A 26,453-nucleotide genomic window follows, 5' to 3' on the forward strand; every position below is an offset into this window, starting at 1 on the left:
CAAGTACTGGAATGACAGGCATGTACCATCATGTCCATCTTTGAGTTTTTTCAAATGCATATAAATTTTACAATAGTTATACAGTCATCACAGAAAAAAAAAGATTCTACTGGGTGAATATATCAAGAAATGTTCTCATTGTTGGATACTATAGTTCTTGATTTTTTCAATAAGATAATCAATGATATAGTGTTAGGTTTGCAGTTTACTACACACAAGAATTATTTCTTCCCTATGTTTTCTGTCTCCTAGTCTTCTGCCTGATAGATCACCACCTTGTGTTTCTTTCCCAAGGCCTCTGTATCCTGCAGGCCAGAGTAAAGTAACTGCAAAAAGAAAGTTGAATCCCATGGCTGCCGCTTGTGATAAGACCAATCAATCAATGTCCTCTAGGCTAATCACATAACACATTTTTTTTTGTGTGTGTGGTACTAGGGATGGAACCCAGGGGCATTTTACTTCCAAGCTACATCTCCAGTCCCATTTTTTAATTCTTTATTTTCAAACGGTCTCACTAAATTGCAGAGGGCCTAAGTAGCTGAGGCTGGCTGAAAACCTGTGATCCTCCTGTCTCAGCCTCCCAAGTACTGAGATTACAAGTGTGCACCACCACACCTGGCTTTTATTCTTTATTCTGAAACAGGGTTTCTCTAAGTTGCAGATGGTCTCACTAAATATCTGAGGTTGACTGCGAACCTGCAATCCTCCTGTCTCAGCCTCCCAAGTACTGTGATTAGAAGTGTGTGCCATGGAAAGCTTTGAAGATACAATCTGAGAAGAATTAAAAATAGTAAAAATGGTGCTGTTTGGAAAAATGTTAAATTAACATACAGCAATAACAAAATAGAATGACGGTAGAAATACATCAAAATGTAATGAATAAATAGGCTATAAGATTCTGGTGTCTATATACTTTTCTGAGGTTCCCCATCTTTTTAATTTGGATATGCAATATTCTAAAGTGGAAAACAAAATTCCTAAAGAGATCCAATTATACAAAATCAAATCTCCTAGTGCAAACTAGCTTCTTAGATAGAACATCTCCCCAGCTCCCCAAATTAAGGCAAAGTAGGGACAGCCAATCAAGTCCTGACACACATTTCATCCTACTGTAAACCTATCATAGTTCTGTATACAGAAATACTAGACTGCTTACTGTACACTAAGCAGAAAATCTATCATCCCATTGGCTCCTGGTGAACACATAGAAAGTGCTTAATAACAAGTACGAGCTGACAGACCATAGAGAAGCTACACTGGAGAAACTGGTTCCTATGGGGAAAATAACGACACAGTTGTGTGATGCTATCACTGGGATGAATGGCCTCAGAAGTCTGGTAGGAAGTATCTGTGACAGAGGTCAGCTCTGGCACATGATATGCTGCTCTCCGTCCAGTTGTATATCAAAATACATAAAAATACATAAGCTGTGTGAAGAAATTCTTCTTTTTTAAAATGGCGCTGGGGATTGAACCTAGGGGCATTCTGTCTCCGAGATATACCTCTAGCTCTATTTTATTTTTTCTTAATTTTAATTAATTTATTTTTGTGGTAATGGGGATTGAACCCAGGGGAATTCTACCTCCGAGCTACACCCCAGCCCTATTTTTAATTCTTTATTTTGAAACAAGGTGTCACTAAGGTGCACAGGGCCTCACTGAGCAGCTGAGGGTGGCAGCAAACCTATGATCCTCCTGTCTCAGCATCCCAAGTACTGGAATTACAAGCATGTGCTACCTCGCCTGGCTGAATTTATGTTTTAATACCATATTTTCAAAATATAGTCAAGGACTCTTGGGGTGCTTAAGATCCTTTCAGGGCACATGATGTCCTCTTTCCAACTACATTTCTGTGTGAGGCCAGGTTTTCTTCCTATACTTGAATCAAAATAATGTATGACAATGGGCTAGAAAGCAGAATCAGATAAGAGAATCTAGCTATGTTCTATTAATCCAGAACAAAGAAATTTGCAAAGATGTCAAATAATGGCATTCTTCCATTCTTCCTTAGAAAATAGTTATCCCTCTATTATAAAATGTTCTTTATATAAATGTGTAACAGGCATATTACTTTTATTTTTATTTTATTTTTTGTGGTACTGGGAATTGAACCCAGGGTAATTCTACCACTGAGCTACATCCCCTGCCATTTTTTTTTAATCTTTATTTTGAAACAGGGTCTCACTAAGTTATGGAGGGCCTCACTAAGTAGCTGGGGCTGGCTGCGAACCTGTGATCCTCCTGTCTCAGCCTTCCAAGTACTGGGATCACAAGCATGTGCTACCATGCCTGGCCACTTTTATTTTTACTTTTTTATTTTTATTTTTCGCAGGTCTGGGGATGGAACCCATGGCATTCAACTTCCAGCTACACCCCCTGCCCTATTTTTATTTTTTTATTTTTTACTTTGAAACAGGGTCTCACTAAGTTGTGGAGGACCTCACTAAGTAACTGAGGCTGTCCATGAACCGTGATCCTCCTGTCTTACCTCTCGAATTGCTGGGATTGCAAGCGTGCACCACCACGCCCAGCTACTTTAATTTTTTTTTTTTTTTTTTTTTTTTTGGTGGTACTGGGGTTCCTGGAAACCCTTCTACCTCTGGGCTACACTCCCAGACCCATTTTATATTATTTTTATTTGAAAACAGTGTCTCTTAAGCCAGTGAGGCTGACTTCAAACCTGAGCGATCCTCCTGTCTCTGCCTCCCAAGTGTGGGGATTACAAGTGTGCACCACCACGCCTGGCATACTTTGATTTTTAAATATGAGTATTTAACACATTTCTGAACTTTTTTTTTTTTTTTTTTTTGGTGGTACTGGGGTTCCTGGAAGCCCTTCTACCTCTGGGCTACACTCCCAGACCCATTTTATATTATTTTTATTTGAAAACAGTGTCTCTTAAGCCAGTGAGGCTGACTTCAAACCTGAGCGATCCTCCTGTCTCTGCCTCCCAAGTGTGGGGATTACAAGTGTGCACCACCACGCCTGGCATACTTTGATTTTTAAATATGAGTATTTAACACATTTCTGAACTTTTTTTTTTTTTTTGGTGGTACTGGGGTTCCTGGAAGCCCTTCTACCTCTGGGCTACACTCCCAGACCTATCTTATATTTTTATTTGGAAACAGGGTCTCTTATGCCAGCACAGCTGACTCCAGCACAGCTGACTTCGAACCTGCAAGATCGTCCTGTCTCCGCCTCCCAAATGCGGGGATTACAAGCGTGCGCCACCACGCCCGGCTCACATTTCTGAACTTTAATTTCGAATACAAGCCGGGCGTGGTGGCGCACGCGTGTAGTAATGAAAAAGTACATCGGTGAGCTTTAAAGAGTTTCCTTCTTCTCCTCTCCCATCCCCAGTTAGGTTGCCTTATTTGCTCCACACTCTTGAGACTAAAAGATTTGAAAGCTGCTGTTTGAGTAAAATATTTTGAATTCACAGTCAATGTATCTTTCTAGTTTGGACAACTCCCTGGCTACAGGCTGAGAACTTTTAATGCCAGGCCCCCAAGCAAAGACCAAAACGTGCTAGGATTGGAGCTTTCACCTGGGGTTTGGGAAGTGCAGAATGGAAGCTCTGGAGACAAAGTTCAGGTTCATTTGGGGTGATGGGCTTGCACACTCCTTGCTTTATCTTTTAGAAGGGGACTAGTCAGCTCCTGTTCTATAGTAGACTCTCCTTCAAAGCTAGTGAAATTCAATTTGGCAAAAGCCCTGAGTGGGGCTGGGAATGCAGCTTGGTGGTACAGCTCATGCCTAGCAAGTGTGAGACCTTGGATTCCATCCCTAGCAGAACTAGAGACATGGAAAGACAATACTGGACCATAAAAAATGATGGCTCCTTAGGAGCTTGGTAACCAGGAGGCAGCATGACCAGTGGTAAAGATCTGTGTCCTGAGGCTCTAGTTAGGACAATAAGTTTGTGTTAATTTGCCCAGGATTGTCCAGCTTTAAAACTAAAAAGTTCACATTTCAGGCACCTCTCAGACCTGTGCAACTTAGAATGGCCAGTTACCAAACCAGGAAGAGACAGGTACAAAAATTAGAAGATGAATGTCTGTTCAGGGAAGGTCCCTGTAGGGTGTCAAGGTCACATAGGGCAGGGAGTGCAAGGATGTGAGGGATGGCCTGGTAAGTATGTGGTGCACGCTTATAATCCCAGCATTCAGAAGGCAGAGACCGGAGGATCATGGTTCACCACAGCTTCAGCTACTTAGTGAGGCCCTTTGTGACTCAGTGAGACCTTGTTTCAAAATAAAGAATAAAAATTAGGGCTGGGAGTGTAGACCGGAGGTAGAATGCCCCTGGGTTCCACCCCCAGTTCTGAAAAAAAAAAAAAAGAGAGAGAGAGCGAGAGAGAGGTATGCACAAGGAGCTGAAGGGATGTAGATGACAGAGAAATTAAAGTCTGAATAGAATTCCTTTTGGTTGAAAATCTAGTTGGGATTTAAGAAATGAATGAATGAATAAATATTAATTCATGTATGTTTGGTAAAGGAGAAAAATAGTTTGCTTTTCTTTTGTTCAGAATCTCAGAAATTAAGAAAGTTACCTGCCAGATTAAGCTCCTACTTTTCTTTCCATGTATCATCCACTTGAAGGATTTGATCTCACCCACAGGTGGGCATTCATGTGGAGGAAGACCTGGTGCAGGGCAGTCAGCCTTTGAGGGGTGGATGTCTGTGCAGGGGAACAGCCTAGCATGGGCTCCGAGCCGGGGAGAGGTACCCACTTTGGGGGACATCCCAGTGAGGCCTATCAGAGGTGGGCAAAGAGCATTACTCAGAATGGCTAGGTCACATGGATACTGAGGCACAAGTGGGAAGGGAGGGTATCCATGCTAGAGAGGGAGACAGGGGAGCTTAAGCAGAGTGAAGACAGTGTTCTCTGGGGTGGACATGAGTGGGGAGGAGGGACTCCTTTCAAGGGAAGGGCCAACCTGGGTATGAGGGCCTGCAGTGGATGAGGAGGTTTCCACACAGCGTGGTGGCCCTCGAGGGATGTGAGAGCTTAGGAGGGGGAGGAGGAGGTGGTCAGTCACTGAGCCAGGTGGAAGGGCGGCTTAGGGAGGGGTGCACTGAGGGTTTGAGGGGAGTGTCCATGCAAGAGGGGGCTACTGAGGGGTGGCCTGGCAAGGGGAGTGGGTCCAGCAGGATAGAAAGCGTCTATGCTGGGAAAGCCTGCTGAGGGTGAGAGGGTGTCCATGCAGGGAAGGCCCCTTGTGAGGCAATATGCGAGGTTCCTGCATGGCTGTCAGAGCCTGAAGGCTAGGAGGGGGTCCACCTGGAGGATCCTGGGATGACAGCCAGTGTGCATGTTAGGGGCACTGAGAATGGGGAGCCAGAGCTTGGACCTCACAGGGAAGTTATCCACTTTGTAAGAGGTCACAGTGGCATTCGGATCAAATAAGTATATAAAGATAGTGGCAACTGGTTTCCTGTTGTTGGAAGAGTTACAAGTACAGGAAGGGAGAAAACTAGAAAGCACTCTGTGGTCCTGGACTGGAACCGGAAGTGACAGCACCCCGATGGTTGTCGACACACAGAGGCACACAAACTGCCTGGAGAAGCACTCAGCCTACTGGTTTGTACACCCACATCCTAGGTCTCCACTCTGAAATGCTATCTCCACTTAGAGATACTGGGTTTCCTAAGAAATGGCTGATTCCAGGCCTGGGACAGGAAAATGCACAATTAGCCCGATATTTGGTGGTACCCAAAAGCAAGGACATGACAGGACAGCCTCAGCTACTCAGTGTGGCCCTTTGCCACTCAGTGAGACCCTGTTTCAAAATAAAGAATAAAAAATAGGGCTGGGGGTATATCTCGGAGATAGAATGCACCTGGGTTCCATCCCCAGTACTGCAAAAAAGAAAAAAAAAAAAAAAGACACAAGAGCTGGGCATGCCTGTAATCCTGGCACTTGGGAGGCTGACACAGGATTGTAGGTTTGAGGACAACCTCAGCAATGTAGCAAGACTCAAACTAGCGAGACCTTGTTTCAAAACAAATAAATAAAACACACTGGGTTGTAGCTCAGAGATAGAATACTTCTGAACTCAATCCCCAGTAACACACACACATAAGAAAGAAAGAAGGAAAGAAGGAAAGAAAGAAAGAAAGAAAGAAAGAGAGAGAAAGAAAGAAAGAGCCAGGCGTGGTGGCGCACGCTTGTAATCCCAGCATTTGGGAGGCTGAGACAGGAGGATTGTGGTTCACGGCCAGCCTCAGCTACTTAGTGAGGCCCTCCGCAACTCAGTGACACCCTGTTTCAAAATAAAGAATAAAAAATTGGGCAGGGGGTATAGCTCGGAGGTCAAATGCCACTGGGTTCCATCCCCAGACCCACACACAAAAAATAAAAAATAAATAAAAAAAATAAGAAAGAAAGAAAGGAAGGAAGGAAGGACGGACAGACACAGGTCAGTTTAGAGGATCTCCCGATGGCTGGACTGGAGACAGTTTAAATACCAAAGCAAAAGACAGTAATGGATGACAACCTACTGGATGAAACTGAAGACCATGAATCCATACTGATATAAATAAAGGAATTAAAGTTGAATAAATAGGAAATTTGGATAGTTTCAAAATGTCTTCCTCAGAAATGCTTACTAATTATAAGTAGAAAAAGAGTAAGTCTACAGCGAAAAGCTTGACAGATACCACTTTTTTGGTATGTGCTAGGAATTGAACCAAAGGGTATTCTACCACTAAGCTCTACCCCCAGTCTTATTTTATTTTTTATTTTGAAACAGAATCAGAGCTTAGATACCACCTCAATGAGGTGATCAAATGAATAACATCCGTAGTGGAACAAATGGAAATTGTGTGGCACCTGGCAGATATAAGAAGACAACCTAGCCAGGCATGGTGGCGCACACTGTAATCCCTGCACTTGAGAGGCTGAAACAGGAGGATCGCACAGGATCGAAGCCAGCCTCAGCTACATAGTGAGGCTCTCAGCAACTTAGTGAGACCCTGTTTCCAAATAAAGTATAAATTAGGTCTGGGAGCATAGTCTGGAGGTAGAAAGCCTCTGGGTTCCAACCCCAGTACCAACAAAATAAATAAATAAATAAATAAATAAATAAATAAATAAATAAATAAATAAATAAAATTAAAAACCTTACTTGTGTGATATTCCTACCAAAATGCATATCCCGTGTCTAAGCATAAGGAAGTATCAGACAAATGCATATTGAGGCAATTCTACAAAATAACAGGCTATGTAATCTTAAAAGTGTCACAGTCCTGAAAGTCCAGGAAAGACTATGGAAGTCTTCCGGGCTGAAGACAATTGAGGAGATCTGACAATGAGCTGCAGTGGGTAATTCTGAAATGGGAATTCTTGTAACCTTTTGTTATAAAAGTCATCGCTGGGAAAACTTGAATAGGATCTGAGGATAGATGGCTGTAATATATCTAGGTTAATTTCTTGATGTTTACAGTTACATAACTTTGTGGTTATGCAGGATAATATACCTGTTTATGAAAAAATGCAGGGTAGTAAGACTATGTTGGTAAGTTACTATTGAAGTTTTTATATTGTATTTGAAACTTCTCTATAAGAATCAGATTGTTTAAAAATCACCTCATAAACTTACTGTTGTGTTCAACTGGTTCAAAACAATGCAAGAAAAGAATCATTGCATTTATCTATTATATAATACAAAGGTTGGTTAAGTCATAAAGCTTCCCTGGGCTTTGATTTCCTCTATAACACATGGGAGTTGGGTGGAATTATTTCTAAGGCTCCTTCTATTATTAGCATTTCTCTTTTGGGGAGGGTAGAAGAGGCAGGAGAGTTCAATTTGTAAAAGATTACTCTCATTTTTCCTTAAATACCTATCTGTATGTCTAAGGGTAAACAAAATTCACTGTCTGGGTAAAAGTCTCCCCTTCCCATGCTAGGCAAGGGAGTACTGTTTCCATCAAGCTAGCCAATCTCACTTTTTTCTTTCCTTAGTCTCAGGCTTGGTCAAAGGATCTACTCCAATCTCCAAAGCCTTGGAAATCCTCCTACAGGATTATATTAATGCAATTCCTAGTATTTATAGGGTACTTTTGAGTAGTTCTCAGTATTTCTGTATAGGTTCTCCTCTTATCGGCCCAGCCACTGATGACATGGCATTACCCTCACTGTGCAGGTGAGAACACGTCTCCGTGGGAATCTACGGCTTATTTAAGGTTAAGCTATCTCTAACAGGAATCCAAACCCAAATCTTCTGACTCCTAATTCTTCATTCTTTTCACCAACTCGGCACTTTTTTGTGTTTTTTCCCTTCCTTAAAAGTTTGTTTTGTTTTGTTTTGTACTGGGGGTTGAACCCATGGCCTTACACATGCTAAGCAATTGCTCTACTACTGAGCTAAACCACCAGCCCTTGGCACTTGTATTGACAGGCAGCAAAGTATATCCTTGAGTTTCTTCTATGGTTCAGAAAACACGTTTCCTTGAGGCTTAGCACATACCCAAGGGCCTTAGCTGGCATTTCCACTCACTGGATAGACAGCTCTCACACAGTATGTCCAAAATAGAGCTTCCGCTTTTAAACTCCAAACCTGTTCCTTCTTCAGTCAGCCCAGTTTTCCACTCAGTTACTAACCCTGAATGAGGCATCCTCTTCACTCTCATATTCAGTCCACAGTCTGCTGGGCCATCCACCATCCACTACTCTCCACCTCCACTGTTAACTGTACAATTATTCATATTCTCTCTCTCTCTCTCTCTCTCTCTCTCTCTCTCTCTCTCTCTCTCTCTCTCTCCTCTCTCTCTCTCTCTCTCTCTCTGAAGAAAAGTCTCATCAAAGTCTTCTGAATCCTCACAATTCTAATGTGGTATCACCCAAACCTCTGTAGACTTTTTTTGTGTGTGTGGTACTGGGGGTAGAACCCAGGGGCTTTTCTACCTCCGGGCTACACCCCCAGGACTATTTTATAATTTACTTGGAAACAGTGTCTCACTAAGTTGCTGAGAGCCTCACTAAGTAGCTGAGGCTGGCTTCGAACCTGTGCGATCCTCCTGTCTCAGCCTCCCAAGTGCTGAGATTACAAGCGTGCGCCACCACGCCCAGCTCTCTAGACTTTTAAGGAAGGGAAAAACAACATTATTGCCTATATCAGGGGGCAATTCTTTTGGTAGCAGGTGAAAAGGCCTCTCAAAATCCCTTAAGATATTACAAACTGATTCTGTAAATAGCAAGGAAAAGGAGAGATATGGAGAATAAGGAAACTCTATAGGGGAAACACTACTAACAACAATAAATATTATCAAATCTGATTTCTTATTACTTAACTCTTGGCCATCTCTGATTTTACTGATCGGGTGGCTTAAAATTTTGCTTGACAAAAGCTGGGCGTGGTGGCGCACGCTTGTAATCCCAACATTCGGGAGGCTGAGACTGGAGGATCGCGGTTTGCGGACAGCCACAGCTACTTACTGAGGCCCTTTGCAACTTAGTGAGACCCTGTTTCAAAATAAAGAATAAAAAATAGGGGAGGGGGTATAGCTCGAAGGTCAAATGCCTCTGGGTTCCATTTCCAGACCCGCAAAAAAATAAAAGAAAAAAAAATCTGCTTGACAGCCAAAGCTCCATGTTAGTCAGCCACACAGTGCGTCCACCATAGGGACCTTCCTGGCCAGCCTGTGGGACTGCACTGTTAGCAAGACTACGGGGGTTTTGTCGGGCTTTGCTCAAGGGTTTACATCAAAGCAGTGAGACTGCCACTGACCCCTGATGTGGAGATGGGCAAAACCACAGAATCATAGGCGATGTGTAGCAAAGAGTGCAGCAGGCTCCAAGGCCTCACCAGGTAAAGGAACTCTGCGTGTATTTCAGAATGAGAACTAAAAATAATATTGTAATACATGAATAGTGTATTGGGACTTAGGGTGGAAACTCTGTGAGTGTGTGTGTGTGTGTGTGTGTGTGTGTGTGTGTGTGTGTATCAGAGAGAGAAGGAAAGAGAGAGAAGGAGGGAGGCAGGGGCAAGGTGAAATGAATGAGCAGTACTAGTTTACACTGGCAGAAATTATGCTCAAATTAAAAACTACGAGCTAAGCTGGGCATGGTGGTGCACGCTTATAATCCCAGTACTTGGAAGGCTAAGACAGGAGAATCACAAGTTTAAGGACAGCCTCAGCAAATAGTGAAACTCTCATCAATCTATTAAGACCCTGTTTAAAAAAAAATATAGGGCTGAGGGTGTAGCTCAGAGGTAGAATGCTTCTGGTTTCAATCCCTACTACCAAAACAAAACAAAACAAAAAACCAGGAGCTGGATGTGAACCTATCCATGGTACAATCCCAAAGGAATAATCAGCCCCAGATGACCTAGTAGATTCTTTCCAACAAACTCTTTACTAGCTACCAAAATTCAATCAACTGATTTTTGTATTAAAGAAGTAAAACTAAAGAAGTAAAAGATCATCCCCAAATCACTGCTACTTGCCGGGCGTGGTGGCACACGCTTGTAATCCCCGCTCTTGGGAGGCTGAGACAGGAGGATTGCACAGGTTCGAAGCCAGCCTCAGCTACTTAGTGAGGCTCTCAGCAACTTAGTGAGACCCTGTTTCTAAATAAAACATAAAATAGGTCTGGGAGTATAGCCTGGAGGTAGAAAGCTTCTGGGTTCCACCTCCAGTACGACCAAAAAAAAAAAAAAAAAAATCACTGCTACTGACTTTAGAATACACTGTGTAAACTGTTGTTTTTAAACTACATACTTATCTTCTAAATAATACAGTTAATTAATATGTGACTTAAGCTGGGTGTGGTGGTGTATGCTTGTAATACTAGTACTTAGGAGGCTGAGACAGGAGAATCAGAGGTTCTTGGCAGCCTCAGCTACTTAGTGAGACCCTGTTTCAAAATAAATATTAAAAAAATAGGAATGGAGGTGTAGCTCAGAGGTAGAATATCCCTGGGATCCATCTCCAGTACTGCAAAAAGAAAGAAAAAAAAATGACTGAGGCTAACATTAAAATAAGTTTGGCAGAGATCAACTAATGGCAGAAGTTGGATGATGGCCCAGAAGTGGGATTGGAGGGGGAAACGAGTCTAGGATTAAAAATTTCCCATAAATAGTCTCCTTATGGCTCAGCAAGCTCTGACCATGCCGTGAATGCTCCCTGCACTGAAGGGCTGCTTGTTTTGTGGTGATTCTTACTTAGGGTGAAAGGGGGAGTGATTTGCTGGAGCAATGTAGACATCAATGTGAGAAACAGAACGAGAAAAATACCCATAAGTTCTTGGCTCAGGCTGCTGAAACCAACCCACTGTCCCTTGCCTCCTATGCTGTCACCATGGTTGGTTTTCTGCCAACAACTCCAAAATGGCTTCAAAGTTCTGCAGAAAGAGGGAGAAGCCAAGGGTCCATGCCAATGAGCAGAAGCGCTGGTGTCCTGGCATATATGGAAGCACTTGTCTTCCAATTAACTATTACTTTCTTACCAACTAAACTCTAGCTTTTAGAACCAGAAAAGATATCCTATAGGCAATATGGGTTCCCGTCATCATACCAGGAGACAGTGCTCCATCTTACCAGATTTCCCACAGCCAAGACGTGTTCAAATTGCGGTGTCATTGGGTGGTGCTCCATGGCCATGAACAGCGTGTTCAGAACAATGCAGATGGTGATGGCTAGGTCCACAAAAGGGTCCATAACGATCAAGTTCACAATCTCTTTCAGTTTGATCCAGTAGGGGTGACACTCCCAGATGAGGAAAGTGTTGGCAAATTTATACCAGCATGGTGGGCACTTTCTCTGAGACTCTTCCAACTCTGGAGTAAGTAAAGAAGAAAAATGGCCCCTCAGTCACAGGGAGAAAACAAAGGGGACACCCTGTAACACCCCTGGGTCAGGTCATTATCACAGCTGTTACCAGGGGAAAAAAGTGTATTTGGCGCTAAGATTCTTGCTTCCCTTGGTTTTTCTTAAGGTAGGGAGGGAGCATGAGCAGTGCAGTTCACCTCCCCATCAACAGTGAGCTAGTTAGAAGCAAATTCCATCCACTCACCACCATGCAGACCATGATGGCTAGGAGCTGGGCCTCAGGATCTAACTCCTTGGTTCAAACAGCTTTGACACTTACATCACGTGGTTCCAGGAAGGACAACTGGCTCCACCTGGACTCAGATGCTTTGTCTGTAAACCGGCCCTGACCTTATAGTTTCTAGGGCTAAATGAGCCATGCAAACTCCTTTCCCAGGGCTGTATGAATCTGATTAGGGAACAAAGGAGATGAGGCATTTAAAGCAGCCAGCACACTGCCGGGACAAGGCAAGTCCTCACAATGGTAGGTGTATTAATACACTCTGTCATTCAGTTCTTATCAGAGAAGCTGACAAAAGCACGCTCTGAAGCCAGACACACTTGGGGTCAAACACTAGCTCAGACACATAATTGTAGGACCTTGAGACCTTGAATACATCACTTCAATTTGCTGTGAGAATTAAAGGAGCTAAAATATCTACACAGTGCCTCAGAACACCCTCACTTCCAGTGAGTTCCTCGGGAGCCTCTGCTGTGATTCATCAGTAGAACTCGCATTATCAGCCAGCCACCATGTGGAACCTACTATGTTCTCAACGAAGCACAAGCCACTGTGCCCACTTGAGTGAGTGCAATTCACGCTAAGTTAGGAATATAACCCATACTCTCCCCTTTCACGCTTCCTTACTCCTCCTCTCTTGCCCCTTCCTACTTGCATCTTCCCCTGCCCCCAGCTTCTTCCTCTTTCCCTCCCGTGGTCTCTTCCACCCTTCCTTTGTTCTTCTCTCCTTTTGTCTAACCCTCTCCATCTCTCTTTTAAAGGCAGCATCTGGCCGGGCGTGGTGGCGCACGCTTGTAATCCCTGCGCTTGGGAGGCTGAGACAGGAGGATTGCACAGGTTCGAAGCCAGCCTCAGCTACTTAGTGAGGCTTTCAGCAACTTAGTGAGACCTTGTTTCCAAATAAAAATATAAAAAAGGTCCGGGAGTATAGCCTGGAGGTAGAAAGTCTCTGGGTTCCACCCCTAGTGCCACCCCCCCAAAAAAAATAAATAAAATAAATAAATAAATAAAGGCAGCATCTGTTTTTTTCAAATAAGCCAAGAACTACTCTCGATGCCGGACAGGAGCTTAGATCCCTGTCCAGTTGGATTCTTCCTTCCCTCAGGCACTTCCCCAGAATCCTCTTACCACACAGGCTGAAAGGTCTAGATGGCGTCTAAGGTCAGTTATGAAGCAAAGATGAAAAAGGCAGAGAGTGCCGCTCAGCTGGGGGTCACCCAGCTGAGCCTCGGCAACAAAGCTTTTCTCAAATCAAGTATGAAGCACAACAGTTGGAATTAAAATATCCAAGGTCCCTGGCCTAAGAGGATGGTCTTTAAGAGGCATAACTTTGAAAACCCGTCAGAATGACAATCCTTAGAAGTGACTGGCTGTAACAGTTTCCTCCCCTCTGCCTGGTCCTGCTGACAACATCAAAGTCATTTAGAGAATAAGAAGAAGAAGAAAAAGTTCAGAGCCGGGCGTGGTGGCGCACGCTTGTAATCCCCGCGCTTGGGAGGCGGAGACAGGAGGATGGCGCAGGTTCGAAGCCAGCCGTGCTGGCGTAAGAGACCCTGTTTCAAAAATATAAAATAGGTCTGTGAGTGTAGCCCGGAGGAAGGAGGGCTTCCAGGAACCCCAGTACTACCAAAAAAAAAAAAAAGAAGAAGAAGAAAAAGTTCCCAGAGGGTGTGGTGGTGCACGCTTGTAATCCCAAAGCTTCGGAGGATGAGACAGGTTTGAAGCCAGCCTCAGCTACTTAGTGAGGATCTCAGCAACTTAGTGAGACTCTGTTTCCAAATAGAGTATAAAATAAGTCTGGGAGTATAGCCCGGAGGTAGAAAAGCCCTTGGGTTCCACCCCCAGTACCACACACACACATAAAAGTTCCCTATCATTTCCCCCCAGGTACAAGATGGGTGCTGTAAATCAGTCTCCTTTCCCTTTCTCCAACCAGCTGGATGGTACCCATGGCGATGGCTTTATTTTAGATAGGGTGGTTTTGGTTGGGTATCTGATTGGCTCCCTGGTTGCTAAGAAAATGGTTGCCTTGGTTTTTCAGATTTAAGGGCCACAGTAGCGCCATGTGGGAGTCTGCGTGGGAAAGGAAGTCTGTGAAGAAAATTTGCTTTGGCTTTTTCCTCATAGAACTCCCTCCCTTTCCAAGGTAAATTTAGTTTTCTTCCCCAAAAAAGAAAATGAAAAGGTTCTCTTATTTCCATAAATTCTTATAGCACATATTTGGAAATTTGTTTCCATTCCTTTTTTTTTTTCTCCTCCCTTCTCCAAATGTCTGCAGTCCGTGGCACCTGGAGGCTGAAGCCCTGACTGTTCACATTTCTGACAGATGGCAAGACTGTCATGTTTTACAATGTGTGAGGCCCAAGGGCTTGCTGCGTGGCAAGAGTTTTTTCCTGCCCTGTGTGATACCAAGAAGTCCCTAAGGGTACTGGAAAACTCCTCTCCACATGTGTGAGGAGGAGGAAGCTTGGGGCAATCCACCCATAGACAGCAAAACAAGGTAGAGCGTGAGAGCTGGAGAAGATCACCAGGTGAACACGGAGGTTTATAAAGTGACTTGTGGTTCACATGGCTCTTGGCCCCCACACGCCTGGGCGATGGATGAGCCTCTGGTAAGGGGGAGTGGGCTAACCTAAGGGAGTGAGGTGTCAAAGGGTTGTGGGGTTTCTTCTACTTTGCTTCTGGATATTTCCAGAGTAGTCACCTCAGGTCTCAGCCATAGGGGTACTGAGAATTGTTTTCAGAGGTAGCCTAAGTCCAAACCCAGAGGTTCTGAAGACAGTTCTCTGAGCCCAACATTAAGCACCTGCAATGTGCAATGTACTGGGGGTACAGTGAGGAAATGTCCCCATCCTCAAGGAGCTTCCAGCCAGGCAGGAAAGGCAGATACCAGGAAAGTAATCGTACTGGCCCGCGATGCTTGTCGGATGACTATAGAATGGGTAAGTAAATAGAGGCAGCAACATTCATGGCTGCAATAGTTCTAGGGAGTGTCTGAAACCGTTTTACCTGAGGACTGGTAATGCCAGGTACCATCACTAATTCCTCATTCTTGTGTCTCCAGTGGGCTCCCCTTCTCCCCCAACTTTGCTGCTTTGAAGAGAAGTGAGATCACACTACTCTTCACTTACACTCCACCCAGCCCTCTAAAATATCCCCAAAGCTTATGGCTTTGCTAGTTGTTAATTATGCTGTTTACTAGACCCTGGTGAATATGTCTGCAACAGGAATAACTAAGGTAGGGCAGGCAGGGTTTTCTCATTAATTACAGACTCTAGAAGTCTCCACAGTAGTTTAGAAGCCATTAAGTAGGCAGGAGCCTGCTTCTTTGGTTTTAAAAATAATTATTTTAATTTTTGGATTAAAATAACATCAGAGCTTTCTAACTGTAAATCTGGGAAGCAGCAATAATTATTCATTCAATGCTGGTTTTTAATGTAGCAAGCAGTAAATATGGGGGGGGACTGATGATTAAATAGGAATAAATATTTTTTATTTTTTCCCTTCCTTTTTTCCCCCTCCCTCCCTTGCTTCTTTTCCTCTTTTCTCCCTCCCTCTCCCTTCCTTCATTCTGACTTAACCTATGGGTACTTTTTTTTTTTTTTTTTAAACTACTGATCTATATCCCCAGACCTTTCTATTTTTCATTTTAAGGCAAGGTCTCACTAGGTTGTCCAGGCTGGCCTAGAACTTGCAATCCTCCTGCTTCAGCCCCCTGAGTGGCTGGGACTGCAGGTGTGCACCACTACTCCAGCTAGATCTTTCTTAACACCCTTCAATTCCCTCTCAGGAAACCTATTCAGGTCCAGCCAGACACTTTTTTTTTTTTTTTAAATAGCAGTTCTATCCCATCAGCTTTAACTTCAGGGGTCAAAAGGAAGCAGCAGGATAGTACGGGCTATGTGAGCGGTAGGGCTTTGGGAAGGAAAAAAAGAAGTGGAATGGCTTCCTACCCAGGAACACGGTTATAGCTGTTCTGTCCTCCAGCAACCCTTCCATCTCTCTTACTCTTTCTAATGTGTGTGTTGGTGGGTGGAGGGTGAAGAATGAGTCTAGCAGGACAGAGATAAAGAAGACAGGGAGAAGAGAATTTAAAATGCCCCAGGAATTTATACCTATCTCAGTAGAGGACTTAAGGATCAAAGGCTTCCAGAAGGAGTGCTGCAGCACCAACACTCCCCACTATTCCAAGCACAGCAAAGTTAAGTTTGACAACATTGTTTTAGCCTCTACTTTTGTCAGCCCTGTGCTGGGCCACTGTAACAATCACTAAGTACTTGTTACATTTCACTGATGGTTTTAATGTTCTGATGTTTTAGCCAATAACAAAATGTACCTGTTGGAATTAATTAGTTTTTCTTTCTCAATTGCCTCGGATACTTGAAGAAATCCTGTCTTGGTTTCCAAAGGAACAATAAAATTGGTCAAAGGTTTTTTTTTTTTTTTTTTTTTTTTTTTTGGTGGTACTGGGGTTCCTGGAAACCCTCTACCTCAGGGCTACGCTCCCAGACCCATTTTTATACTTTTTTATTTGGAAACAGGGTCTCTTAAACCAGCGTGGATGGCTTTGAACCTGCGTGATCCTCCTGTCTCCACCTCCCAAGCCCGGGGATTACAAGCGTGCGCCACCATGCCTGACAAAATTGGTCAAAGTTTTTAAGCAAAGTTTCATAGATGAAATTCTTGTGATGTGCAGTTATTTGCCTACGATCTCAAAGTATAAGCTACAAAGTGTAAAGATGTTCTATGAAGCTGAGCATGGTTGTGTACACCTGTAATCCCAGTACTTGGGAGGCTGAGACAGGAGGACCGCAGGTTTGAAGCCAGCCTCTGCAACTTAGGAAGACCCTCTGCAACTTAGGAAGGCCTTATTTTAAATAAAATGCAAAGTAGGGTTGGGGGCACAGCTCGGAGGTAGAATCCTCCCCTGGGATTATTCCCCAGTACCACAAAAAATAAAAGTTCTATGAGACAACAACCTCATTGGGAGTTAAAGAAAACTGGAATGATGAACAAAGGGTGTTCAGTTCATCATTCTTTCACTCAGTACATTAATATAAGTAGTGCAGTTATGATATGCTCTAATTCCTTGCACATACATGGGGGTATCAGTACTCTCAGGCAGTTCCTTTTAAGGGCTTCTCCCTCCACTCACCTCTGAAAACACACACACACACACACACACACACACACACACACACACCCAGCAGATTAAAGTATTTAATGTAAATGACTAAAAAAATAACGTGTCCCAGGGCTGGCAGAATAATGCTACATGTCCGATTTCACAGACTCTGGTTATCCCTAGGTTAGCCCAGTTCTTTGAACTTTGAAAAGAGCATGCTGAGATTTTGAGAATACTCTGGACTTACAATGGGGCTAAATAAACATGAATCAAATAAAAAAGATACAGGCACAAGCAATCAGAATTTTGTGAGAGGAAACTTGGTCACTGATTTTACCTCCAAGAGGAACCTGGGATATACACCAGGCCTGGAGAAAGGGCTGATACTTGCCATGGGACCCGTGGCCTAAAGGAAAACCCTTGGCATGCCAGGCTGTGTCGTGGGAAACCACCTAGCACAGGGAGCTCAGCACTGGCAGCAGCACCACTGCAGATGCGTGTGACTTGACAGTGGCTGCTCTTTCCCTGTGGAGCAGAGCACCCATGTGAGAGGGGACTCAGGTTACCGCGTCATACATCAGATATATTTATGGATATGTGGGGGTGTTTGAAGAGAGGCAAAATTAGACACAATCAAAATGCACAGTACATTCATTCGTCTTTCAGGAAAAATCAAAAGGGCTCTAAGTAGTTAAAAGGGAAAGAAGGCATGTGAGGCAGAGGCCATGAGGGGATTCCATCATTCCGTATCTTTGCAGTGCTCCACCCAGGTAGCCTGATGTCTCACGGCGCCCTTCTGGCTCCTCATGATGGTGATTGCTGAGGCTTCTTCAGAGCCCCTTGCTCACTCTCTGTTGTGCCTTCATACTTCTTACCTGTGTGCAATGCTGGCAGCTGATTTGAAGTCCTTATCTAGTTCTCTTCATATAGCTTTGGAAAGAGAATTTGTGAACCTAGTCTTTAGCAATAAGACCTATACCTAAAACTCAGAGATAGTTTTCAAATCAGATCAAAGGACAAGGACCATTTCTACCATGCACACTACATACTTGTATCTCAGAAGCGTGGACTGGCATTGCAGGGCACATACCTTCTACTAGTGTATTTGTAACAACACTCATTATACTGTTGATTCTGTCCTTCCGCCCATAGGAGGCTAGTTGGTCCATGGACACTAAAAGAGATCCTGGGCCTTTCTTCTTAATTTCCACCTCAGTTGTTGCCTAAAAAAGATAGCAAATAAAGTGAAAAGTCTGATAAACGTAAAGCTGGGCCTTACTGGACAGTGTGAACAAAAAATATTGTTTTCATTACTTTTCAAAAATATTGATCTACAATCCTAGTCATTTCAAGAAGTAAAATGAGATAAGTTGGCCATGGTTCATCCTTAGTTCTATAGATAGGACCAAGTCACTTAAGGTTATGCAAACCTAGAATGTACCTAAGAATCTGGGACCCAAACATCTCACCTGGTTAATTCCAAGCACAGAGCAGAAAGACCAGATGCCCTAGGGGTACTGCCAACAGAGTAGACCCTGAGTTCCACAGGCACGTCTTATAGCCACAGCATTTGGCTAGAATTTGGTAACATGATAAAACAAGTAATTCACTTGTATCTGAAATCTCCTGAGGCCATGTTCCGGATCCACTGAAGTACTACAGACATTCTCTTTCCTGGCAGGAGTACTGGCACTCTAACAAACTGCCCCTTCCAAAGGCCCAATAAACATTAGTTTAACTCAATGTTAGCAAATTCAAATTTTACTCCAAATCTCCTCCAAGCCACTATAAGCAAGAATGGTAAGATTTGGTATTTTAAGCAAATATATTGCATCATATATGTCTTTTTTTTTTCTTTTCAATTTGAGACAGGATCTTGCCAGGCTAGCTTCCAACCTGTGGCCTTCCTATCTCAGCCTCTTGAGTAGCTGGGGTTCAGGTGCGCACACCACACCCAGCTGTATCACACATGCTTATCTCACCGTTTTACGACTGTACTTTAACCTGCAATCTTCGAATTCAAACCAAATAAAAATGACAGAAAACATCATGAGAATGTTGTAAAACTTATTACATGCTTTATCCTGTGTAATACAGGTATAGTGGATTGCAGCAAAGGGTTTCTTCCTGTCCCTTGCTTATGTTCCTTGTGAATATTCTGCACCTGATTAGGCTTAACAGCGGCTTAAAGCCTAACCCTCTATTAACCTTGCTGTCCACCATCCCATGCCACCTGTGTGGACCTGGCTGCACCTTCCATGGTGAAAGTAAGAGGACAATTAAGAGACAGTCACAAGCCGGGCGTGGTGGCGCACGCTTGTAATCCCAGCATTTGGGAGGCTGAGACCGGAGGATCACGGTTGGTGGACAGCCTCAGCTACTTAGTGAGGCCCTCTGCAACTCAGTGAGACCTGGTTTCAAAATAAAGAATAAAAAATAGGGCAGGGGGTGTAGCTCAGAGGTTGAATGCCCCTGGGTTCCATCCCCAGACCCGAGACAGTCACTATCCCTCAGGGCAGGAAAGAGACAGACATACTTGTATGTGGCCAGAGAAGTCCGTGTCTTCTCAGTACCAGAATACTCCTGGCTGTTTTGAAAATAATTACTTCTGGAAAGCACCTTTAAAAAGCCCTTCTGAAGCCAGGCATGGTGGCACACACTTAATCCCAGTACTTGGGAGGGACAGGAAGGATCACAGCTTCGTGACCAGCCTCAGCTACTTAGTGAGGCCCTCTTTCAAAATAAAGAATAAAAAATAGGGCTGGGGGTGTAGTTTGGAGGTAGAATGTCTCTGGGTTCCAGCCCCAGTATCAAAGGGGGGGGGGAAGCCCTCTGTTCTTATAAATGTTTAGATTTTAAGGACTGCATAGAAGGAAGTTGCTAGCAGATGACAAGATTTTTCATCAAAGTGTTCCATTAGGCCGGGTGTGGTGGTTCACCCTTGTAATCCTGATACTTGGGAGGATGAGATAGGAGGATTGTAGTTTTGATAACAGCAGTACTCAGCAAATAGTGAAATTCATCAACCTAGTGAGACCCTGTTTCAAAACAAAAATAAAATAGGTCTAGGGGTGTAGCTCAAAAGTAGAATGGCCCCAGATTCAATCCCCAGTATCACAAAAAGGAAAAATAAAGGGCTGAGGGAGTAACTCAGGGTTCTATTCCCAGTAAAACACACACACACACACACACACACACACACACACACACACACACACACACACTTCTATCAGATTGTTTCACTGATCCAAACATTTGGTCTTATTGGTTTGTTGTTTTGTTTGTTTGGCAGAGACACAAGAGAAACTGAAAAGAAAAATAACTGATTCTCTGGCTGCTTTCCTACACAAAACATCTGTGGTATGTAAGAATGCCCTTGTTAACCACTATCTCAGATCACAAAATTTGTTTCTTTTTCTCTTTTGTGGTGCTGGGGATCGAATTCAGAACTTTGTGCATGCTAAGCAAGCACTCTACCATTGAGCTACACCCTCTACCAGTGAGCTACACCCTCTACCACTGAGTTACACCCTCTACCAGTGAGCCACACCCTCTACCACTGACCTACACCCTCTAACACTGAGCTACACCCTCTACCAGTGAGCCACACCCTCTACCAGTGAGCCACACCCTCTACCACTGAGCTACACCCCCTACCACTGAGTCACACCCTCTACCAGTGAGCTAAGCGCTCTGCCACAGAAATATTTTTTGTAGAACCCACTTTTTGCTCTAATTTTTAGCCTCATACTTAGGACATTTAATAAATCAGATTTAATGACTACATTTTTATCATTCATTCATTCATTCATTCACTTATTTTTGTGATAGTAGGGATTGAACCCAGGGACATTCTACCTCTGAGCTATACCCCTGGCCCTTTTATTTTTATTTTTTGAAATAGGGTCTCAGCTGGGCATGGTGGCACATGCTTGTAATCCCAGCATTAGGAAGGCTGAGACTGGAGGATCACAGTTCATGGACAGCCTCAGCTCCTTAGCAAGGCCCTTCACTACTCAGTGAGACCCTGTTTCAAGAAATAAAAAGATTAAATGCCCCTGAGTTCCATCCCCAGTACAGAAAGAAAGAAAGAAAGAAAGAAAGGCCTCATTAGGGTACTCAGAGTCTCATGACTTGCTGAGACTGTCCTCACTGTCCTTGAACCTGCCATTCTCCTGTCTCAGCCTCCCAAGTACCAGGATTACAGGTGTACACCACCATGCCTTAACTACTAAACTTTAAAAATGACAATCATTCAAAAATGAACAAAGAAAGGCTCTAAACAACAGACACTATTACTGGCATTGTATTGATCCTAGGTTTTTACTGAGCTGTCCTTCTACAAATCTGCAGTACATGATAGATAGTTTTCACAATGCTGACCCCCATGATACTATAAGATTTGACTGACTAGCTGACTCATCAGGGAACATGAAATTGCTTTTCCTGTGGCTTCAGTCCTAATATATCTTACTGTTCTCTGGGCTTGCTGAATATAACAATATATAAATTCTTCAGTTTTTTTTTTTAACACCAGCCTTAAAAACCAAAATTAATGTAAACAGAATCTCAAAGATCTACTTAAGTAAATGGGTTAACACTTAATAATCCTTATGGAAAGCTAAAATAATTTTTAGTTTGGGTTTAAAAAATTCACATAAATTAGAAAAAATTCAGCCTTAAACTTATTATATATAAGCCAAACATGGTGGTAAATGCTTGTAATTCCAGTACTAGGGAGGATGAGAAAGGAGGATTGCAGGCAGATTTAAGAGCTGCCTCAGCAACTTGGTAAGACCCTATTTAAAAAAAAATAGGGCTGGGGGTATAGATAAGATGCAGAATACCCTTGGGTTCAATCTCCAGCACCCCCCCACTATACGCATACATAAATTCATACATGTACTAGGTATTGAACCCAGAGGCATTCCACCTCCAAGCTATACCCCAGCCTTTTTTTTTATTTTTTATTTTGACATAGGATCTTGCTTAGTTGCTGAGGCTGGTCTCAAACCTGGGATCCTCATGTCTCAGTCTTGTAAGTACTGTGATTACAGGCATATACCATAATGCCTGGCTCCTTAAGCTTAATATCAAGACAGAACAAGTATAATTTATCTTTCATTGCTAAATGAAAATAAAAATAGCAAAGATATGTGGGAACAACTTCTATAACATTAAAATTTGTTTTGTAAATCCCATATAAAATACATTTTAAGGCTGGGCGTGGTGCCACATGCTTGTAATCCCCACGCTTGGGAGGCAGAGACAGGAGGATCGTGCAGGTTCGAAGCCAGCCTTGCTGGCTTAAGAGACCCTGTTTCCAAATAAAAATATAAAAATGGGTCTGGGAGTGTAGCCCGGAAGTAGAAGGGTTTCCAGGAACCCTAGTACCACCAAAGTAAATAAATAAATAAAATAAAATAAATACATTTTAATAAATATAATATCAAACAATGAAAAGTTCAAGACCTACACTCATTTGGAGGTTAAGAGAGTTTATTCTGTTTCGCTCTCTTTGTATGCAGGCAAGAGCATTTGGAATAGGTCCAAATAACTTGTTCCATCAAAAATCTTGTGGTAAAGAAGAGATACAAATGGCCAGTAGATACATGAAAAGATGTTTAACATCACTAGCCATCAGGGAGATGCAAATCAAAACTATGCTGAGATTCCATCTAACCCCAATCAGCGTGGCAAACATAAAGAAATCAAACAACAACAATTGCTGGCGAGGATGGGGGGAAAGAGGAACTCTTTTACACTGTTGGTGGGAATGCAGAGTAGTTCAGCCACTATGGAGATCAGTATGGAGATTCCTTAGAAAACTGGGAATAGATCCACCATATGATCCAGCTCTACCACTCCTGGGTATCTTTCCAAAGGGGTTGAAATCAGAGAACTACAGCAACATATGCATATCCATGTTCATAGCAGCACATTTTGTAATAGCCAAAATATGGAACCAACCTAGATCTCCATCAACAGATGAATGGATTGCAAAATTATGGGAAATACACACAACGGAATTCTATCAGCTATAAAGAAGAATAAAATAATAGCATTTGCAAGACAATGGAAGGAACTGGAGAACATTATGTTAAGTGAGATTAGTCAAGCAGAGAAGAAAAGGGATATATGTTTTCTCTAATATGCCCAAGCTAGGGAGTAGTGGTAATACCAGAGGGACTCCAGATGATGGAGGGAAAACTCAGCAAAGCTTGAATGGAAGGATAGGAGAGGAAGAAAGCTGAGGTTGTTCAATGGAGGAGCTACATACGAATATGTGTAATAGTATAAATATATCATAGTTAACCTGGACACTCTTTATTGGGAGGGAGGAAAGGAAATAGGGGGGCACACAGCATAATCTAAATGTACACCATTTTCAGTATGTTCCACTTATAAAAATTTTTTTTAAAATGAAAAAAAAAATAAAACTACTTTCAGCAAAAAAAATCTTGTAAAAATAAGATAATCAGAAAAAGCCCCAAATGTTTTTAAATTAAACATCAGACTTCTGAAAGTACACATTTTTTTTTTACACTAAATGGTAACTTTTTTTTACACTAAATGGTACACTTTACACTAAATGGTAAAGAAAACACACTACCTTAAATTTTATGGTATTGGAGACTGAACATAGAGGCATGTTACCTCCAAGCTACACCCCTAGCCTGATTTTATTTCTTATTTGGAAACAGTTCTCACTAGGTTTCTGAAAGCCTCACTGAGCTGCCAAGGCTTGTTTTGAACCTGTGTCTCAGCCTCTCAAGTAATGGGTTTATAAACATGCATGCCATTCCTGGCTGGCTAAAAGAAAATTTCTAATTTTAAATGCTTATATTTAAAAATAAAAAACACATTAAAATCAGTGTTTTATATTTCCAGCTTAAGAAATAAGAAAAAGATGAAATTAAACTCTAAGTAAACAGATGAAAGAAAATAATAAAAATTGAAGATTAATGAAATAGTAAATAAACAAACCACAGAGACAATCAAAAAAGCCAAATGTAAGTTCTTTAAAAGGTTAATTAAAAGCCAGGCATGGTGGCGCATGCTTGTAATCCTAGCTACTTTTGAGGCTGAGATAGGAGGACTGCAGGTTCATGGTCAGCCTCAGCCTCAGCCTCGGCTACTTAGTGAGGTCCTCTACAACTTAGTGAGACCCTGTTTCAAAATAAAGAATAAAAAAATTAGTGCTGATGGTGTAGCTCAGAGGTAGAATGCTCCTAATATTCCATCCCCAGTGCTGAAAAAAAAAAAAAAAAAAAAAAAGAATAGAAAGAAAAGACTGGGGTGTAGCTCAGAGATAGAATGCCCCTGGATTCCATCTCCAGTATTCAATGCTGGAAAAAAAAAATTAACAAAAATCCTCTAGCAATCCGGGCGTGGTGGCGCACGCTTGTAATCCCAGTGCTTTGGAGGCTGAGACAGGAGGATGGCATAGGTTCGAAGCCAGCCTCAGCTACTTAGTGATGTTCACAGCAACTTAGTGAGACCCTGTTTCCAAATAAAATATAAAATAGGTCTGGGAGTATAGCCCGGAGGTAGATAAGTCCCTGGGTTCCACCCTGAATACCACCAAAAAATAAATAAATAAAATAAAAGAAAAAAGAAAAATAAAAAGAAAAAGAAAAAACAAACAAACAAAAAACAAAAATAAACCTCTAGCAAGACTGGCCAATAAAAAGAGAGAAAACTAAAATTATTTTTAGGAAAGCAGAAAGGACATTACTATAAATCTTAGACATCAGGATAATGGGGATATACTGTGAACATGTTTATGCCATTTTATCTTAGGCAAAATGGTCAAACGAATGACCAAAATTCAACTTATAGCTGGGTATGGCAATATACACTTGCAATTCCAGTATTCAGGAGGCTGAGACCAGAGGATCACAGTTCGCAGACAGCCTCAGCTACTTAGTGAGGCCCTCCGCAACTTAATGAGACCCTGTTTCAAAATAAAGAACAAAAAATAGGGCAAGGGATATAGCTCAGAGGTCGAATGCCCTGGGTCTCCAGACCTGAAAAAAAAAAAAATTCAACTCATCAAAACTTACATAAAAGCCCACATTAACTAAAAAAACTAAAACTAAATAACTTTACTACAAAGAAAACTATAGTCCTAGAGTGTCTCATAAGTGAATTCTATCAAACACTAGGAAGAAATAGAACCAATCTTATAGATTATATAGTACCAATAATCTTACAGATTATAGTACCAGTCTATACTATTCTTTCAGAAAATAGAGGAAAATGGCACACTTAATTTGTTTTAGAAGGTTAATATAATCCTGATACCAAAACTGACAAAACAGTACATGAAAAAAATTAAAGACCAACATCCCTTATGAACAGAGATAAAAAAATTCTTAACAAAATGTAAGCAAATCAAATCCATACCATGTACATTATTACACCAAAGAGTTTATCCCAGGAAAGCAAAGTTAGTTTAATACTAGGAAAAAAGTCAATGTCATTCTTCAGATTGACAGAATAAAGAAGAAAAAGCATATGATCACCTCACAGATTCAGAGCAGCATTTAATAAAATTCAATACCTCTGCAAAATAAAAATTCTCAGCAAACCATAAATAGAACATAGCAGCTCCTATCTGATAAAAGATATCCATGAAAATAATGTTCTTGATAAAACATTAAATTCCTTTCCCTTAATACTGGAAAATGGAAGGATATCTGCTTTCACCATTTTTATTCAGTTTTGCATATGAGTCATAGGTGGTGCGATAAGGCAAAATAAATTTTTTACATTTGTTATTCACAGAAATAAAACTGTAAGTAAAAAAGTATAAGGAATCCCCCCCAAAAAACCTTCAAAATCTAATACAGCCAATATTATGATTCATCAAGGTCACCTGATGCAAGGGCAGTATATAAAAATCAACTCTATTTCTCTATTGTGGCAACAAACACTTAAAAAATTAAGTTTCTAAACTTATAAACTTCATGATAGTGTGAAAAATTATAAAAAAAAAAAACTAGCCAGGTGTGGTGGCACTTGCCAGTAAGGATTTCAAGTCTGAAGCCACCCTCAGCATTTAGCAAGGCTCTCAGCAACTTAGTGAGACACTGTTTCCAAGTAAAAAGTAAAATAGAGCTGGGAGTGTAGCCTGGAAGTAGAATGCCCTGGGTTCAATAACTAACACTACCACAAAAATACATCGCCCCCCCCCCAAAAAAAAAACAAGAAATAAAGCTAATGAAAAATGTGTGATACTCCCATTCTAAGCTATACACCTTTGCTAAGAGA

General features: G+C 42.1%; 1 protein-coding gene across 3 annotated transcripts in view; it reads right to left on the reverse strand.

Annotated features, from left to right (window-relative positions):
• The window catches only part of SCN8A (sodium voltage-gated channel alpha subunit 8), a gene marked incomplete at both ends in the record, with an annotated part of 135,092 nt that overhangs the window by 37,406 nt on the left and 71,233 nt on the right, over positions 1 to 26,453 (reverse strand). For all 3 annotated transcript variants that reach the window (XM_080705436.1, XM_080705435.1, XM_080705434.1), the window contains 2 exons: positions 11,542 to 11,780; positions 18,268 to 18,400. In XM_080705436.1, coding sequence (XP_080561562.1) covers positions 11,542 to 11,780; positions 18,268 to 18,400 — 372 coding nt within the window. The remainder of the gene's footprint in view (positions 1 to 11,541; positions 11,781 to 18,267; positions 18,401 to 26,453) is intronic.

This window comes from Muscardinus avellanarius, assembly GCF_963383645.1.
Source record: "Muscardinus avellanarius genome assembly, chromosome: 11".
NCBI classification, from domain to species: domain Eukaryota; kingdom Metazoa; phylum Chordata; class Mammalia; order Rodentia; family Gliridae; genus Muscardinus; species Muscardinus avellanarius.